The sequence below is a fragment of the Sturnira hondurensis genome, unplaced genomic scaffold, assembly GCF_014824575.4.
Source record: "Sturnira hondurensis isolate 20B ecotype Veracruz unplaced genomic scaffold, ASM1482457v3 Scaffold0023357, whole genome shotgun sequence".
NCBI classification, from domain to species: Eukaryota; Metazoa; Chordata; class Mammalia; order Chiroptera; family Phyllostomidae; genus Sturnira; species Sturnira hondurensis.
Window position 1 is genome coordinate 10,240,521 of NW_028095988.1, and position 18,485 is coordinate 10,259,005.

At 50.8% G+C, this 18,485-nt stretch overlaps 1 protein-coding gene across 1 annotated transcript; it reads right to left on the minus strand.

Annotated features, from left to right (window-relative positions):
* Positions 1-114: 114 nt before the first annotated feature.
* Positions 115-8,185, minus strand: PCK2 (phosphoenolpyruvate carboxykinase 2, mitochondrial). Its single transcript, XM_037037498.1, has 10 exons — positions 7,961-8,185; positions 5,645-5,890; positions 4,967-5,151; positions 4,670-4,873; positions 4,124-4,311; positions 3,635-3,797; positions 3,151-3,369; positions 1,316-1,453; positions 948-1,043; positions 115-741 (listed from the first exon to the last, which is right to left on the minus strand). Exons 1-10 carry the CDS (start codon positions 7,987-7,989, stop codon positions 287-289), a joined length of 1,923 nt encoding a protein of 640 aa, XP_036893393.1. The 5' UTR covers positions 7,990-8,185; the 3' UTR covers positions 115-286.
* Between the last annotated feature and the right edge of the window lie 10,300 nt (positions 8,186-18,485).

Consider the following 18,485-nt stretch of genomic DNA (forward strand, 5'->3'; position numbering starts at 1 on the left):
GGCCCAAAGGTAGAGCTATCTGTGGGACACCGGCTACTTGGAGGGGCTGGAAGGTCGTGAAATTGGTGTTAGAGGGAAACCTGTGAGGATAAGTGGGAAATGAAAACACAAATGTTATGTAAAATAAATGCGTGTCTTATTGGATAGCGTGTGGCCTCAAGGCACCCAGGAGATATTAGTTATATCAAATTGCTCATATGTTCTACAACCCTGGCATTCCTCTGTTTCTGAGTAGCAATGGAGGGTAGGAGTATGCTGTGCTCTCTGGCCAGAGTGGAGCCCCAGGTTACATTCTACGCACACGTCTCTCCAGGGCCTCCAGCTCAGTCAGCACCTCCTTAGGCAGGTCCTGGTTGACCTGCTCTGTCAGGTAGCCCCTAATGTCACGAACTTCCTGTTCCCAAAAGTCCTTAGGGATGGAGAAGAGCTGGGTGGTATCTACGGCTCCCAGACCGCTGAGATTCAAGGCGCCTTCCTTTGGCACTAGTCCGATGGGCGTCTCTCGGGCACTGTCCTCTCCCTCTAGCCGCCGGCAGATCCAGTCTAGCACTCGAGAATTCTCTCCAAAGCCTGGCCACAGGAAGTGGCCCGCCTCATCACGTCGGAACCAGTTGACATGAAAGATGCGGGGCAGTCGGGCCCCCTTGCGCCCTTCCATGCTCAGCCAGTGTTCTAGGTATCGCCCAAAGTTGTAGCCAAAAAAGGGCCGCATGGCAAATGGGTCATGCATGATCACCTTCCCTGGGGAGGGGAGCAGATGTGTTAGGAAAAGAGAAGGGCGCCCAGCATCCTGCTTGAGGAAGCTGTAAAATGTTCGTGGTTCTAGAATATCCTTGGGGCAGGATGAAAAGGGATGAGGGAGGGGCTGGGCAGGAGACGGGTGTGGCTCAGGCAGGGAGAGAAGAGGCAACGGGGTACGTGGGAGAGGAGCAACAGAAGGTGCGCACCTTTGTGTTCGGCTGCAGCAGTGGACTCAGAGCGCATGGCACTGCCTACGAACACCCCGTGGCGCCAGTTGAAGGCCTCATATACCAGGGGCACTCCTAGAACACCAGTGAATGGGGTCATAGGCAGTCCTTTTTATTGGACTCATCCATCCCTTCTGGTGATTCTGACTCCTAATCTCTCTCTCCTAGGACCTCAGCTGTCCCATTTTCAAAATTCATCCCTCCCCCAGTTTTACACTCTCCAGGGGAGAGCTCTGGAGCATGGCAATCCAGGCTGAGGGTCCAGGAGCCTTAGGTACAAAAGGGGGATGGGCTCTGATAGACCCAGATCCTTTACCAAGAAGGCATGGAGCCCACACGAGGTTTACCTTTGGGTCTTCGGCCTCCAAAGATGATGGCATCAATAGGGACACCCTCAGGGGCCTCCCAGGCTGGGTCCATGATGGGGCACTGGCGAGCCGGGGCACAAAAGCGAGAGTTGGGATGTGCACAGGACTCCTTGTCACCTGGCAGAGGAAATACAAATACTATCACTTCCAAGGGCACATCCACCCCTAACACATGTGTGCATGCACTCTTGCACAATTTTGTTTTGCCTCATCAGCTCCCCGCAGTCTCATGTGGTAGGGAGTTGGGAGCCAGGACATCTCCCCTAAAAGATCAGTTTATTTATCCATAATGGTACTGCCAGCTGAGCTATGTGAGAAGAGTAGGAGAGGAAATGGGATTAAGTGGGGCACTAATGTTTATGCCGAACTATAGCCATGTGGCATTAGCCAGTGCTCAAAGGAATGGGGTTACATGTTGGCATAATTTCCCCCCAGAAGTGATTTCTTTATTTATGGGATATCATTTAAATAAATACTCAAACTTAAAGCAAAAATTGAGTCTCTCTGGTGAGTATTTTAGATAATTGACCTTTCATCAGCAAATGCAATAAGACAAAAATCTCTTGAGCTATCAAAGTGCAAATAGGAATTGATTTTAAAACTAATAGAATTTTGGTGATTTCCCTGGGTATCCGAAATGGACATGGTACCTTCTCTGCTGGAGGTTGCTAGTCAAACCTGGTGGGCAAGAGATTCAAAGAGCCAGCACCCCCTGCCTGCTTCCCACCCCCTAGCTCCAGCCTCCACTCTCAGGTAAGAGACATCCTTTACATTTCTCTCTTGCACTTTCATCAGCCCCCAATTCATGACCCTACCATACGGTGTTATTCTGGGAACTGAAGCTGGGCACAACATGCCCTAGTTATACCCTTGAATCCAGAGATGATGAAAGGGTTGGGGAATTAGCCTGCAGGGAAATATGAAATTTTCTTGGATTTCTCAGTTGGGTAGGAAGGCTGAGGAGAGCTTAATGATGATGTTAGAGAAAAGAAGGGGTGATTAGATGATGAGGGTGACTGCTAGGTCAGCTTGGGAAACTTGAATATAGGCTTCAGTGACCACAAGGCTGCCCTCCCCCACCCTGCTCTTCTTTGCTCCCATCCCTACCCAGGGCTCTGGGCTCCTGGATTGCTGAAGGCCACTGAATGCTGAAGGTCAGAGTGTACAGTTGGGGGAGAGGCAGGACGGCAGGCATGGGGAGTATGGTCAGGGTTGAGAAACTAACTTCCTGGAGAGGCTAAAGAACTGGTCTGATTCAGTTTGGAAGAGGTTTTAGAGTGTATGTGTTGGAGGGACAGGGGAAGGGTGAGGGTAACAATACTGAACTTTGGACAGTAGTTCTGAGACGGAGGGATGGTGGGAACTAAGTGGCAAGAGGAGGGGCAGGCTTCCTCCTTTCCTAATAGGTCAAACTTTATGGATTATGCTTTGAGCTCTATTTCTTGTGTAATAATTTTCAAAATAGCCCTTCCCTTTCCTTTTTAAATAAATGTCCAGCTTATACTTATGGCGGATTTACAGTGTGTTCAGTACTATTATATGCATTTAACCCTTCAACAACCTTATGAGACATGTGCTACTTCCATTCAGCTAATGGGGGGGGGGGAACCGAAGCTCAGGAGGTTATCACACAGCCAACACCTGGTGGAGTTGGGATATGAACTGAGACCTTTCCTGGGTTTGGAAACTGCAAACATTCACAACTTCCTGTGCTTTCCAGAGGTCCTGGAAGATGGCTGTGGGTAGTGAAGGCTTTTACTTCACCAAGGTGCTGAGCCCTGGTGGATGTGTCCTGACTCCCCTACCCAACATACCAGGTTTCCAGGCCTTGCCCAGCCAGGAGGTGACAGTGACGCCAGGTGGAAGAGGCTGGTCGATGCCCTCCCAGTACACGCCACCGTCGCTGGTCTCAGCCACATTGGTGAAAAGAGTATTACTCTGGATTGTGGCCATGGCATTGGGATTGGTGGTGGCAGAGGTCCCGGGGGCGACCCCGAAGAAGCCATTCTCAGGGTTGATGGCCCGGAGTCGACCTGTCAGAAGTGGAGAAAAAGGAAGGATCAACCAGGAAAAGTTGAGGGGTGGGCCAAGGAAGTTCCTGCTCTGCCCCTCTCTGCCGTCAGCTGGACCATAGGCTTTATGAAGGAAGGCTCTGTGTGTCTGCCAGGATTTGGGGGAGGGGCAAGGTCGACTGGTCAGGAAAAGTTCCTTACTGACAAAGCTCACCATGACAGAGGAGGGGAGACTGTCATGCTCTGGGAAGAGCCAGAACACAAGTATGATCTGAGGGCCACTCACCATCACTGTCAAACCTCATCCAGGCGATGTCATCCCCCACACACTCCACTTTCCAGCCTGGCAGTGCTGGTTGCATCATGGCCAAGTTTGTCTTCCCACAGGCACTGGGGAAGGCGGCCGCCACATAGTGCTTCTTCCCTGCAGGGCTGGTGATACCCAGGATCTGAACATTGGGGGAGAGAAGGAAAAGGAGGAGGTCACCAAAGTTCAGGGCACAGTCCGCATGGGAAAGACAACTGTGGGTTAACAGTGAGGACAGGTTTAACAGGTTTATTCACTTAACAGGTGCACCACCTTGCCACTGGGCCTGAGGTGGCAGCAAGGGGAAGCCCCCCAACATTCAGCAGCCTGGGGTCAAAGATTCAGGCTTTGGGCAGAGTCCCTGCCCACCAGCTTGGCACCTGGCAGTCAGGCGAGGCTGAGGCAGAATGGCCAGGCCCCACCACTGCCTTGCCCCCCACAGCTGCCCGATCCTCACCAGGCCCTCACCAGCATGTGCTCTGCTAGCCAGCCCTCATCCCTGGCCAGCCGAGAGGCGATGCGAAGGGCAAAGCACTTCTTGCCCAGCAGGGAGTTGCCACCATAGCCACTGCCGAAGGAGACGATTTCCCGTTGGTCGGGCACATGGCCAATCAGGGTCTTCTCTGGGTTGCATGGCCACTGGCTCACCGGCTCCCCTGGGGACAATGGGGTCATGGGGCTGCTGGCGGGGCATTAGGTGCTGGGGTATCAGGGGCTGGAGGGATCAAGGGTGGGCAGGAGAGACACTTGAGAACAGAGGCAGTACGAATGGGTGGCTGAAGCCACCCACCTCATAGTATCCAACAGCTCTCATGCCCCTATTCTTAGACATGGATAATTGACTTTCTCAGTGTTGTGCAAACTGCTCTGCAAACACAGGCTCACCCCCAGCCCAGACTGCTGACCTGGATCTGGGGAATTAGGTGTTTCACTGATGAGGATGGGTAGGATTTGGGGTTCTTTCTGAGTGTAAGCAGGCCTCTGCATCCTCCCACGGACAGAGCAGGGGCTCACCTGGCCCAGTCAGAGGCTGGCCCACAGAGTGCAGACACTTGACAAAGTCACCATTTCCCAGGGCCTGAAGCACAGGTGTCCCCAGCCGGGTCATAATACGCATGCTTGCCACCACATAGGCTGAGTCAGTGAGCTGCACTCCGATGCGGGATAGTGGGGAGCCCACGGGACCCATGCTGAATGGAAGCACATACATAGTTCGGCCTATGGAGGAAAATGTCAGTTGGATGAAGGTGAAGGAAATGTCACCCTGTTAATACCCTCAGTATCCCTGCCTCTGTGTCCCTGCCTGGTTACCCTGCATGCAGCCTGGAAACCTCTCATCCACAGCTTGCTGGAATTCCGCTGGAGACATCCAGTTGCCCAGCTGCCCACGGGCCCCACCGGCCGGGAGGGGCACTGAGTCTCGTTGAGAAGGAGTTACAATCACTGTCTTGCTCTCTACTCGTGCCACATCCTTGGGGTCTGTGCGGGCCAGCCAGCTGGGAGAGAGGGGATTATTAGGAAGATGGTGGCCAGCAGGGCTCCCTTATCCCCGGACCCACTCTTTCAAGTCCAACTTTGACTCTGGGTCTTCTGTTTTTCCCGTGCCTGCACACCTCAGTCACTGCCGCCAGGTTTTGCCCCATGTAAGGGGACATATGTAGGCACACTGATATTATTGTGGGCTTGGCCCAGGCCCATGTTTAGTTATGTAGTTCCCTTGGTCCCCAGCCCTCTAAAGACCTCTTCTCCTGGCAAAAACTCCCTGAATTTGTGAGAAAAAGAAAAGAAAAAAAAGTTTGTATTTGCTTCTTCACTTAACATAAAAACGCGGACCACTCCTAGTAATTCCTGACTGTTTTTTCTAAAATTCCCATTCTTGCTCATTCTATTGAGACGGCCTAGTTAAATCTGATTTTGTCTTGGTAACGACAAAGTGGCCTCAGGACAAGCAGCTGCCCCATATGCAGGGTCTCGGGGCTCAGGGCTTACCAGTTATTGTACTTAGGGAGCTTTCGGATGAGTCCCTGCTGCTGCAGCAGGTTCAGTGTGGCAGTGTTCTCGGCCTCAGTCCCGTCACAGATGTGGATGCCTTCTGGTTGGCACAGGCGCGCACTGCGCTCCACAAAGTCTCGAACCCCAGCAGGCAGCTGGCCCAGGTCTCCACTGAGTACTCGCAGGGTCTGGATGCTGCGCCGTGAGGACCAGCCACAGGGGCTCAGCCCATGCCAGCTAAGCCTATGGGAGAAGAAAACACATGATAGCCAGGTGTTCTCACAGAGAATGGGCAAGTCAGGGGACAGGAAGCTGGGGCTGCTGGGGAGTGTGCTGAAGCAGGGCTGGAGGCATGTGGGATGGGTTCAGGCCACGTGTATCTTGTGGCCTTTATGAGGCTTAGTGAGGGTGTCTCCTGGTCAGCAAGGGGCAGGTATTGCCATATGGTCGTGAAGGCTGTGTAGAAGTGTATGTGTGTGTCAGTGTGCTGCTGTTATTGCAGGCCTAGTCCATGTCCATGTTTAACTAGGTTTGGTCAATGTTTAGAAATGAACAGTTGCTCTATGGCCCAAGTATAAATAAGCTGCCTAGGTGTCAGCTTCATGTGTCTGGTGTTTGAAGCTCTAATCCTTGTTCTTTCCATTCTCAAGTCCAGTTTTTATAAGTTAAGAAGGCAGCTATTGTTACTTATTTATTTTCTTCTGGTGTGTATGCTGTGAGACTGTGAAAACCTCATGCAAAGGACCTGTTCTTTGAAATAGTACAGTCCCAGGTTTCTAGATTAGGATTCTCGCACAGAGAGTGAGTAATCAGATATTAGGTTTCAGGCATCAGACCTGCTGCAGCCCACCTGGTCCAAAAGTAGTGCAAAATGTTGCTCTTGGGTAGGTACTTTTGAATCGTGTGAGAGGCTGACTATTGGGAAATGTCACTGGCTGGGGTTCATATCCTGATTCCCAGGAGGGCAGGGTCCCTGTTGGCTGTTCCTTCACACCCCTGGGAGAGGGAGAAGCAGGGTCTGCTCTGATTGTCCTGGACCCGGAGTGGAGTGAGCCAGAAATACCAAAGGCCAGGAGAGGGAAGTTGCCCTCCTCCTGTTCCAGGGAGGCATAGGAAAATGTGCCCCACACACCTAGGACCACATGATCATATTCTCCCGACTCTCTTTCATAGAGGACACATGCCCACAGAACTTTGGGTGTTGGTGGTAGGGTGCAATAGCAGACCTCAGGAAGCTCAAATTCAGAAAGGGTATAAGCCTGGGAAGGGAGAAAGCTGAGATCATGGATGTGGGATCTGGAGCCTGGCTGGAGTGGGAACTGGGGTGTGTTCCCCCTGGGCCGGGTGAGATGGAAACCCAGTGTGGTCCCAGGGCTGAGGAGGAGGGCACCTGGGACCTGAGTATTCCCTAAGCTCTAATTTTAAAGGTACACGGTTTTGGGGAGGGCCTCTCTCTGGGGGGAGCCTGGCTCAGGAAGTCTCTGGTGAAGCTCCACCACACCACCACTGCCCTCTAGCCCCTTAAGTGCAACCTTCTCCTTTTCCTCAGCTCCAGAGACCACCCAGGAGGGCTGGCTGATTGGAACCAGCAGGGGAGTGATACGGGGTCAGCTCAAATTCTGGGACAAAACCAGGGGAGAAGGGAGGCTACAAAAGTAAGACAAGCTGTGAAAAGCGAGAGAAGGTGGACAAACGGCCTAGAGGCTCCCGTTCTGGACAGGCGACAAAAGCAGCCCTATAATATTGAAAGAAACTCGGCTCCCTCCTCTGCTTCCCTTCTTCCCCTAGCCCCAGGTCCCTCTGACCGTCAGGCTTCCCGCCAGATGCCAGTAGGAGGGAGGATGGGGAATGGATGTTTACATTCTATCTTGGTTAGGGACCTCTGAGCTCATTCCCCAGGGCTCGTGCATTCTTGACCCTAGGGCCCTACTGCTCCTCATTGCAAACTGTGGAACAAGAGTTACATCTAAAAAGGAAAGAGGAAAGACTCGGCTACGGGGCTCAGCGGGGGCGAGCGAGGAGGTGGAAGGAAGTTCTGCGAATGGCAGACAGAGGCCACGCGGTTAGAGACCAGCAGAGTAGGGAGGAGTAGGAGGGGACGGAAAGACCCGAAGCGGCCACCACTGATCTCTGGCGGGACGCGAGGACCGAGAGGTTTGGGATCGAGAAACACTTGCCCCCCTACACGCCGCCTCATCTGATGGGAAGCCAGGCTGAGGCGGACGAGCAGGAGGGCGCAACCCGCAGCTCCGAGGGTGCGAGCTCCGAGGTGGCGTGGAAGGTGTGGGTCGGCCCGGGGCTGGGGTCACTCACCGCAGGCCGGGACGGTACACAGCGGCCATGGCACCTGAGCGGGGGCTGCAGGGTGGCCACGGGAACGGAACGGAGCGGGGGAGAGATGGAAGGTGGGTGAAGGGAATTCGGCGAAGCTTGAGGAAGCTAAGACTGGGCGGGAGGCGCTTAAAAAGGAGGTGAGTGGGCGGGTGAGTGGGCGGGACCTAGCAGGGCCGGAGCGACCCTCTTTCTACCAAGCCAGCGGGCCAGTTCTCCAAGTCCTCAGGCTCCAAGTCCCAAGCCCGACAAGCCGCCGCCCCACCCCCTGCACCCTCACTAACCCCCAAACCCATCTCTGCCTTTGAGGGAAAGGGTCCTCTCCTCTAGGCCCCGCCCCTGCCCCGCCCCTTCCCGCCCACTGCACCTGATGTAACTTTGAGGACTCTTACCTCGGCTAGACAGTGACTGCAGACCTAGGGTGGCAAACGAGCGAGGAAGGTAGAGAGCGGGGACGGGGGCGGGAGTCGGCGGGGCCTCGAAGGCTAGTAGTGGGAATTGGATATATTGCCTTTCCCCTTATTCCTAGGGACTGGGCACTCTGAGCCCCAGGCTCTTCTGATTTGCAGGGCCCCACTGCTGAGTTCCCCTCACACTCCAGTTCCCAGATCCTTGTTTCTTCTCCCTTCCTGAGGGCTCCCTTCTGCCTTACCATCAAATAGTGATGTCTCTATGCTCCAGTCTTCTTTGGGCCCCTGACCTAGTCTTTTTCTTTTCTTTTTCCTTTCCTTCCTTCCCTTCTCTTCCTTCTTTCCTTTTTTGAGAGAGGGTAAGTGAGGGAGAAAGAGAGGTTGAGAAATATCAATGTGAGAGAGAAACATGTATCAGTTGCCTCTTATATGCGGCACCCCCCACCACCCCCTGCCCCGTCCCCGCTGGGGCGGGGTAGGGGGAGCGGCACAACCTAAGCATGTGCCCTGACTGGGAATCAAATGGGCAACCTTTCACTTTCCAAGATGATGTCCAACCAACTGAGCCCCACTGGTCAGTGCTGACCCGGTCATTTTTCCACATTCCCCTGGGGCAATCATCTGCCCCACCCAATCACCATCATAAAGTCCCTAGGTAATTTCTCAATTTATGTCTCCATCCAGACATTTCTCTTCAACTTGAGGCCACTGGGTATCACCCCAAATGCCACAGCATGTCAAACTCAGCATGTCTCTGGGAGGCATCTGCTCAGCCTCCACTCTGCCTTTTTGGTAATAGCACCCTGCTGTTCCTCCTTAGTCTGTGTGGTCGTGTGTGTCTACTGGGGGTAGGTTCTCAGCTTGGCCAATTTGCATGTTCCTCGCTCTGACCTCAGTGAGGAATGTTCAGGGATGGGCGTGAGTCTCTCGTCCTGCTGGGGTCTCTCCTCCTGCTGAGCTGGTAGGCTGTAAATCTGGAGCTTCCAGGTGTCAGCTCAGGACTGCAAAGCAGGAAGCTGCCTGAGACAGAAGCCAGCCCTGACGACACAGAGCAGGGGGATAGAGAAAAACAGATTTGCGATTTTGGTTATAGGAGTCAATAAATTTCTTCTCTTGCTCAAGTGAATTTTAAGTGGATTTCTGCCATTTGCAACAGAAATGGTCTTGCTTTGACGATTTCTCAGAGTTCTGTGCTGGAACACAGTGAGACGAGGAGAGCTGGCCTTCAGCCTTGGGCTTGCTGCTGGCCCTCCTCTCTTCCACCCTGGCCCCACCCTGCACTCAACCTCAGGTGTATGCATTTGGGACTCATCCCTCCAGTCCCAACATCCAAACTCTGTCCACACCTACCCCACAGCAAACAGCAACCTATTTGCGCCTTTGGCCCTAAAGGTGTGCACACTGGTGAACTGGTCAACCTACTGAAGGTCATCATCTTTTCCACAATCCTGCACCTGCTCTCATAGTTCCCTATCTCAGCCAATGGCTCCACCACCTAGCCAGTTGCCCCAGAGGAATTTGAATCAGTCTAAATGATTCCTTTTTAACCCTCCATAGCCACTCAAACATCAGCACCTTTGGATTTGTACCTCACAATTATCTCTCAAATCTGTGTCTATCCCCATAGCCACTGTCTTAGTTCAGGCTTATCTCTCACCTGGTTTCAGGTGATTACTTCCAAGCCACCCCTTGCCACCTGCCTCTCCAAATGCTACCCTCTTTCCTTCCCACCAAATTACCCTCTAAACTCTGCACTTAAGGTCACGTGGAGAGGCATGTTCATGATGTTTATGGTGTAGACCCTAGGTGCCATGCTCTGTGCCAGCAGCTTTACATGTATAATCTCACTCAGTTTCACAACAACCTTATTTCGAATGTAGACACTGAGGCTTAGAGAGGTTAAGCCCTTTGATTGAAGTCACAAGGCTGGTCAGGTTGAGAAATGGTGTCTGAATCCAAGTCTGACTCTAATTGCCAAATACTTCCCCATCCCCCTGCAATCCTATATTGTCCCCTTGGGTTATCATTTTAAAAAGTGAAAACGTACTACTCCCAGGCTTCAAATTCCCTTCAGGGCTTCCTTCCTATCACATGGCAACTGATGTCCTTTATAATCTATTTCCTATTTATCCAATGGTATCACCTCTCCTCCTTACTCGCTGCCTTCCTCCTCCATACAGGACTCTGCAGTTTCCAGAGCACTTCTGTGAACACTTTCTGCCCCTCAGACTTAAATTAAACATCACCTCCTACATGAAGTCAGTTTGCCCCTTAGAATTAACATCTGTATCTCATCTCTGTTGTTCTGTACTGCGCACATAACTTATAGTTTTGTGAGTACATAACTTATAGTCTGGTGAGCATTACAAAGATGTAATGCTCACCAGAGTATTCACTCCTTGAAAGAAAGAACCAGACTTCCACTAAGATGGAGGCATAGGTGGAAACACTGTGCCTTCTCCCACAACCAAGTTTGAATACAACAAAGGTTTGGAGAAACAAAGACACAACCAAAGGACAGAAAATTGAATTATACGGAAGTCTGACTACATCTAACCTTTCAACAGGACGGTAAGAGGGGCGGAGCCAGCAGTGAGCAGGGTCAGGCTGGACAGGGCCCCCAACCCAGGTGCGCAGGCAGACAGGAACCAGTTGGGGTGCGGGGCAGACCCCGGGCTCATATTCGCGCACAGTGAGACAGACCATGCAGGCCCCAGGGGGCAAGGGCTGACGGCGGTGGCACACTCGCGTGCAGTGGGACGAAACGCGTGGGCCCGGTGATGGCAGTAACTGCGGCACCGGTGAGGGCCGTGGCGGCGGGTGGCGGACAGGATGCCATAGTCCCTCTTGGACCCCGCCCCCACATACAGCGTCACAACCCAGCGACTTAGTTGCCCTGCAATACCAGTGAGAGCCATTGTCCCTCTTTGACCCCGCCCCCACATACAACGTCACAACCCAGCGACTTAGTTGCCCTGTTCTAGTGAACACTTTAGGGCTCTGATCCTGCTATGGAACAGGCACGAACAACCCGAAAGATGGCGCAAGAAGAACTCAAAGTCCCAGAGCCAATAACTCTAAGTGACCGAGAAATTGCCAGCCTCTCAGAAGCACAATTCAAGACACTATTTATCAGGATGCTCACAGAACTGGTAGATTATAGTCACAAATTAGAGGAACAAAGTCACAAATTAGAGGAACATATGAAGGCTAAACTAATTGAAATGAAGGGAGATGCACAGGAAACCAATAGTGATGGAAAGGAAACGGGGACTCAAATCAATGGAATGGACCAGAAGGAAGAACAAAACATCCCACCAGAAAGGAATGAAGAAATGAGAATTCAAAAAAATGAGGAGAGGCTTAGGAACCTCCAGGACATCTTTAAACGTTCCAACATCCGAATTATAGGGGTACCAGAAGGGGGAAAGAAACAGCCACGAGTGGAAAACGTATTTGAACAAATAATAAAGGAGAACTTCCCCAGTCTGGCAAAGGAAATAGACTTCCAGGAAATCCAGGAAGCTCAGAGAGTGCCAAAGAAGTTGGACCCAAGAAGGAACACACCAAGGCACATCATAATTACATTAGCCAAGACCAAAATGAAGGAGAGAATCCTAGAAGCATCAAGGGATAAGGGGACAGTCACCTACAAAGGAGTACCCATCAGACTGTCAGCGGATTTCTCAAAAGAGACCTTACAGGCAAGAAGGGGCTGGAAAGAAGTATTCCAAGTCATGAAATCCAAAGACCTACAGCCAAGATTGCTTTATCCAGCAAAACTTTCATTTAGAATGGAAGGACAGATAAAGTGTTTCTCAGATAAGGTCAAGTTCAAGGAGTTCATCATCACCAAGCCCTTATTATATGAAATGCTAAAGGGACTTATATAAGAAAAAGAAGATAAAAAATATTAACAGTGAAAGGACAGCAAACACACAGTTATTAACAACCACACCTAAAACAAGAGCAAACCAAGAGGACAGCTAGATCAGGAGTGGAACCATAGAAATGAAGAACACATGGAGGGTTAGAAACAGGGGGGTGGGAGGGGGAGAAGGGGGGAGAAGGCACAGAAAATAGCATAGATGGTAGGTAGAAAATAGATAGAGGGGAGGGTGAGAATAGTGGGGGAAATATAGAATCCAAAGAACTTGAGACACGTGGTTATAAACTAAGGGGGGAGAATGGTGGGGGAGGGAGGGTGTGGGTGGAGGGGAATGAAGGGGGGGAATAGAACAACTGTAATGGTATAATCAATAAAATATATTTAAAAAAAAAGAAAGAACCAAATTTTAATCTTGGTTTTTATCCTAGCTCCCAACAGAATCTAGCCTATAATAGGCACTTAATAAATGTTAGCTGAATAAAAGAATAAACGAGCCCCACATTCTGACTCCTCCCCATTTCTTACTTCTGTAATTTTAGGCAGACCGAAACTAGGGGCTCCTATGAGGATTTCTTCGCACTGCTGATGCCCTTAAGCCACACACTTTTGTTCAGTTCTCTGGCCCTCGAGCGGCAGGGCCTGCCAGCTGCCCCAGGGTCCACTGTACACCAGCAGGGGGCAGGGTGTGATCAGCCTTGCTTGTGTCTGCGTTTTCTTCTTCCCAGGGCCTTGGGGGCAGGGGTGGAGGGATGATGGATGGCTCACAGACTCCTTGCGGTGGATGCTGCGGTGTGCTGCCCAGATGCCTGCTTCAGGCCCAGATGCTCAGCGTCCCAGCCACTTGAGTGTTGGCTCCTGATGGCTCACAGCTGAATGTTTCCCTGAGAACTGCCTGTGGCTGAGGAGAACTGTCTTGTCAAATGCAATGCCCCTTTCCTGGGACAAGTACCCAATGACTGGTTGATGTAGGGGTTCAAAGGCCTGGCCCCCTTGCCTCGGCTTGAAACAAGTCTGAAGGTCCATGCTGGCACCAGAGCCCCTGTGGAATCAGCTGAAGTCCCCTCTGGTGCAACTGCAATGCATTTCGACTTTTCCCTCTTTCCAGTCCTGCTTCTGTCACTCTTTTTGAAAATCTTCCTAAATAAACCATCCGTATACAAGTTTCAATCTCAGAGTTTGTTTCCACCTTAAGCTATTCCCCAGACTCAACTTGGATACTGCATTCCCCGCTTACCTGACTATGACTCCATTTTTGCCCTTCTCCATGCTAGATCCAAAGCAATCTTTTATTTATATATTTTTTAATTTTATTTATTTATTTTTAGAGAGAGAAGAAGGGAAGGAGAAAGAGTAGGAAAGAAACATCAATGTGTGGTTGCCCCTCATGTGTCCCCTACTGGAAACATGGCCTGCAACCCAGGCATGTGCCCTGACTGGGAATCGAACCGGCAATCCTTTGCTTCACAGGCCTGTGCTCAATCCACTGAGTTACATCAGCTAGGGCCCAAAGCAATCTTTTAAAATCATCTGATCATGTCACGTCTCCACTGAAAACTCTTCAGTAGCTTCTCACTGCTTTATTTATTTATTTTTAAAGCTTAAAAAAAGATTTTATTTATTTATCTTTAAAGGGGAAGAGAAGGAGAAAGGGAGAGAAACATCAACATATGGTTGCCTCTCATGTGCCCCCTACTGGGAATTGGCCTGCAACCCAGGCATGTGCCCCGACTGGGAACTGAACCAGTTCCCAGGCCCGTACTCAATCCACTGAGCCACACCAGCCAGGGCTATTTTTAAAGCTCTTATTTACTTACTTTTAGAGAGGGGGGGAGGGAGTGAGAAAGAGAGGGAGAGAAACATGCAAGAGATGCATTGATCAGGTGCCTCTCACACACACCCAGCTGGGGACCTGGCCCACAACTCAGGCATGTGCCCTGACTGAGTATTGAACTGGTGACCTTTTGATTCACAGACCAGCACTCAATCCACTGAGCCATACCAGCCAGGGCAATATTTACTTATCTATTTAGAGAATTTGTATGAGGATTTATTTGATCCAAATTGATGATGTACACCAGGGAGCAAGATCCCAAATGCTCCCAGCTTCTCACTGCTCTTAGAATAAAGCCCACATCCTCACCGTGGCCTAGAGGGCTCTGTATAATCTGGCACCAGCAGGCCTCCTGCCTTGGCTGCCACCATTCTCTCTACCACCTTTCCTGGTTTCTACTCTTTGGCCCCATTGATCTTTTTCAGTTTCTTGAACGTGTCCACCTCTTTCCTGCCCAGAGCCTTTGCATATATCCTCCACACAGCTTGCAATCCCCACCTTCTCCACACGTCCAGGCATGGTCACTTTTCACTCACCTGACCGGTCTCGGTTTAACGTGACTGTCTTAAGCAAGCTGTCCCCACGATGCCACCCCATCCCGTGCCCCCACATTAGATTAGGTCTTCAGGGAATAAATCTCATAGCGCCCTGCTCTTCTCCTTCACAGCACTCACCTCAGTCACAACGGTCTGTTTCCAGGTAGGCCCCCATCCCTAACATGTTGGGCCTGGGGCAAGAGTACAGGTAGAGGCTCACAAACCTTGTGTTTAAATATTCAAAATGAATTAACTCAAGCTAACAAACTGTTAGATATGTTCTATACTTCTTCCTTGACGAACCTGTATGTGATGGTCTGGAATTTGGTTCAGATTTAGATTTTATTGGGTGTCCTCAGGATTTGACAATACAATGTGGTGGTGTGAGAAGGGCCAGCTTTTGGCCACAGGCCCTCAGGCCCACCTCCTTCCCATGCCTGATGCCATCTTGTGCTGCGAGGGGCATCACGTGCATGTTCATGGGCCTGTCTGCCTACCTAGCCCCACTCCGTCCACAGCCTCCTGCAAACAGCCACCCCTTGGCCACCCGTTGTGTCTAGGGATGTGCATACGGGTAGTATGGTCTACCCTTGGGTGGGCAAACTCAGGGAAGAGGTCAACTTGGGCCCTAGAAATGGGCTTTGGGTTCTCGGGGCAGGGAATTCCTAGATATCTGGAGCGTGGTCCAGAAGAGGATTGGGGGTATGGGTACCGGAGGCCTGGATACCGCACTCCATGGGTCACAGCTGGAACAGGACCAGAATGCAACCTTTCAAAGCACAGAGCCCAGGGTGGGGGCCACCAATATAATGATGTTTCGTCAGTCTGTAAGCTCCATGATGGCAGGGCTGGTGTCAGTCTGATTTACTGAGGCCTACTTAATATTTAGCACAGCGCCCGAGGTGAAGTAGGTGTTTAACAATATTCGTCCAATGAGAATGTAAGAGGCAGGCCGTGAAGAGAGGTGAGGATTTGGATCCACTACTGAAGATCTTAGATACCAAAAGCCAGTACTAGATACCAAAAGCCAGAATAAATCTTACAGGGCTCCAAAAATGGATGCAGAACAGAGGAGACAGTGACAGCATCCTGCGTTACTGGCGCTGTCTCTTCTCTTGTCTGACCTCTTTGTTTTCTCCTCCACTGCTCCAGGCCCCTTGCCTGCTTGGCCCTCTTTCTCTGAATCCATATCTTTCTAACTTTTGGCCTTTTGGCCACTGCTTTTTATTTGTGACCTGACCCTCTACCTGTTTGTTCTTCTGTATTTGTTTTGGCTCTTGGTCCTCAATCGTACCACCCTTTGATTCTTTCTTCTACTACTTTTGCTCTTCTTGTCCTTTGCTCCCATCACTTGTTACTCTTAGTCCCTCCTTGGCCTCCTCCCAGAAGCTTTCCTCTCCTTTTAGTTCCCCATGGCCCTCTGCCCATCTCTCCCATGTGCCTATGTCCCCTTGTCTCCCTCAGTCTACATCCCTGGGGAGCCCCTCACTCGTTCTGCTCTCTGTCCCAGGTCTGTATTCAGTGCCTCTGGGGCTAAGTATTTCTGTAACCCTTCCTCTGTTCTGTCATTCCTAGAGTCCCCTTGGCTTCATCTTTTTCACCCCCATGTTTTGTTTTGTTTTTTAGATTTTATTTATTTTTAGAAAGAGGATGAAGGTGGGAGAAAGAGAGGGTTAGAAACATCAACATGTGGCTACCTCTTAGGTGCCCCCTACTGGGGACCTGGCCCGAAACCCAGGCATGTGCTGGGAGCAGGAATTGAACCTCGACCCCCTGGTTCAAAGGCTGGCACCCAATCCACTGAGCCACACCAGCCAGGGCTTCATCCCCATGTTTTTTGTACCCAGATGTCCTTGAGCCAGTTAGTGTCAGCATGCATCCCTTCCCTTCCCCACAGAGGACCCATTAACCACCTCATGGGTCCCTAATGGTGGCCACAGCCTCCCCTTTCCATGTCCTTTGTCCTTTTCCCCAGCCCAGCCTTCAGTTCCCAGACTCCTTTCCCTGGTCAGTGGCACCTGGTCTGAGGCCCCTGCATCTCAGCCTGCCTAAGTGTAAAGTATTTAGTCTGGCTCCATTAGCCCATTAGTAGCTTAGCCCTCCCACCTCTCCTCTGAGCCCTCCAGTAAACAAGAGGATCAGTGCAGACCTGACAGCTGCTGGGGGTGGGGAGTGGGGCAAGTGTCTGGCCAGGCCAAGCAGGCATAAAAAAGGGGGCTACGTTCACTCTTCTTATTCCTTCTTCAACCAGGGAAATTCTGGGGTCTCTTTCCTGTCTTAGAGCTACATACCATGGGCATGTGTATGGGGTTCTCTGTCTCTATGATCCCTAGTCCCATTCTGTGGCTTTGTTGTCAGGCCTCAGGCTTTTTGGTTCTTCTACAAAACAGCACTGGATCCAGGCAATCGCACTGAGAAGCCTTTTTCTTGAAAGTCGGTCATGGTCTCTGCGCCGCAAAATGGGGGCCAGGTGTGGGAAGAGAAAGTTGCCGTCTGATCTAAGTCTTCTTACATGTAGAGAACGTATAGAGAAGGTGGCAGGGGAGACCACACACAAACACACGGCACCTAGGGAAGCTGAGTTCATTGTACGCATTCTGTAGACCAGCGGTTCTCAGACTTCTGTGTTCATCAGAATTGCCCAGTGCTTATTAAGACACAGATATGTATTTTGGGGGCTCCATCCCCAGAGTTTCTGATTCAGCGGATTTGAGGTGAGACTAGAGAATTCGGGTTTCTCACAAGCTTCCAGGTGGTGCTGCTGATCTGGGGACCTCCCTTTCAGAGCCACTGTCTTAAATCATATGAATCTCCCACTTTTTCACCTAAGGCTGGGACTAAGGCTGGGTTAGTTTTAATTTTAATTTTTAAAAAGATTTTATTTCTTTGTTTTTAGAGAGAGGGGAAGAGAGAGAGAAAGAAAGGGAGAGAAACATGATGTGTGAGAGATACATCTATCAGGTGCCTTTCTCACGCTCCCGACCGGGGACGTGGCCCACAGCCCAGGTATGTGTTCTGACTGGGAATCAAACCCGCAACCTTTTGGTTCACAGGCTGGCACTCAATCCACTGAACCACTCCAGCCAGGGCTTTTTTAAAAGATTTTATTTATTTATTTATTTAGGTTAATTTTTATAAATGATGATCACTGGGGCTGATGGACACCCACGTCTCTCTCTGGGCTGGGAAAGAGGCTCTGTTAACCCCGTGGGAGGGTTTGGGCATCCTCAGAAGGCAGCGCACAGCCCTTAGCTCTCGGAGTTCTGTTCCAATACAGACCCTATTTAAACAGCTTCAGACAGGTTTAAACATCTCCCTGGCTAATTCCTAGTATCCCTGTTTCAACTTCTACTCAGGGATGATAGCTCTAAGAGGTGTTAGGGGATTAGGCTGAAAATGTAGGTCACCCACCAGCCATCTGGGAACCAGGACGAGTGAGAGAGGAAGCGAGTGGGACAGAGATATATACGGGGAAGAGAGGGGAGGAAGCAGAGGGCATACGAGGGCATTTACAAAAGTCTTAGATGGATTGGTGGTGATTAAATTCCAGTGTCTCACAGTGGCCTAGAAGGAAGGGGCAGAATTTCCCTTTCTCCCTTTTCCTGCTCCTTCTCCTACGCTGGGCTGCCTGTCTTGGGGCAGGGTCAGCAGGATTGGGAGAGACTGAGATTGGATGGTCGAGTCTTGCAGATTCATCATGAAGAAGATGGCTTTTCTTTCTGATGTGATAGCTATTAGGATCATGAGGCCAGATACACTGGGTGTGAGGCAGGGGACAGAGATGTGAGGATTTCTTTTTTTTAAAGATTTTATTTATTTAGAGAGGAAGGGAAGGAGAGAG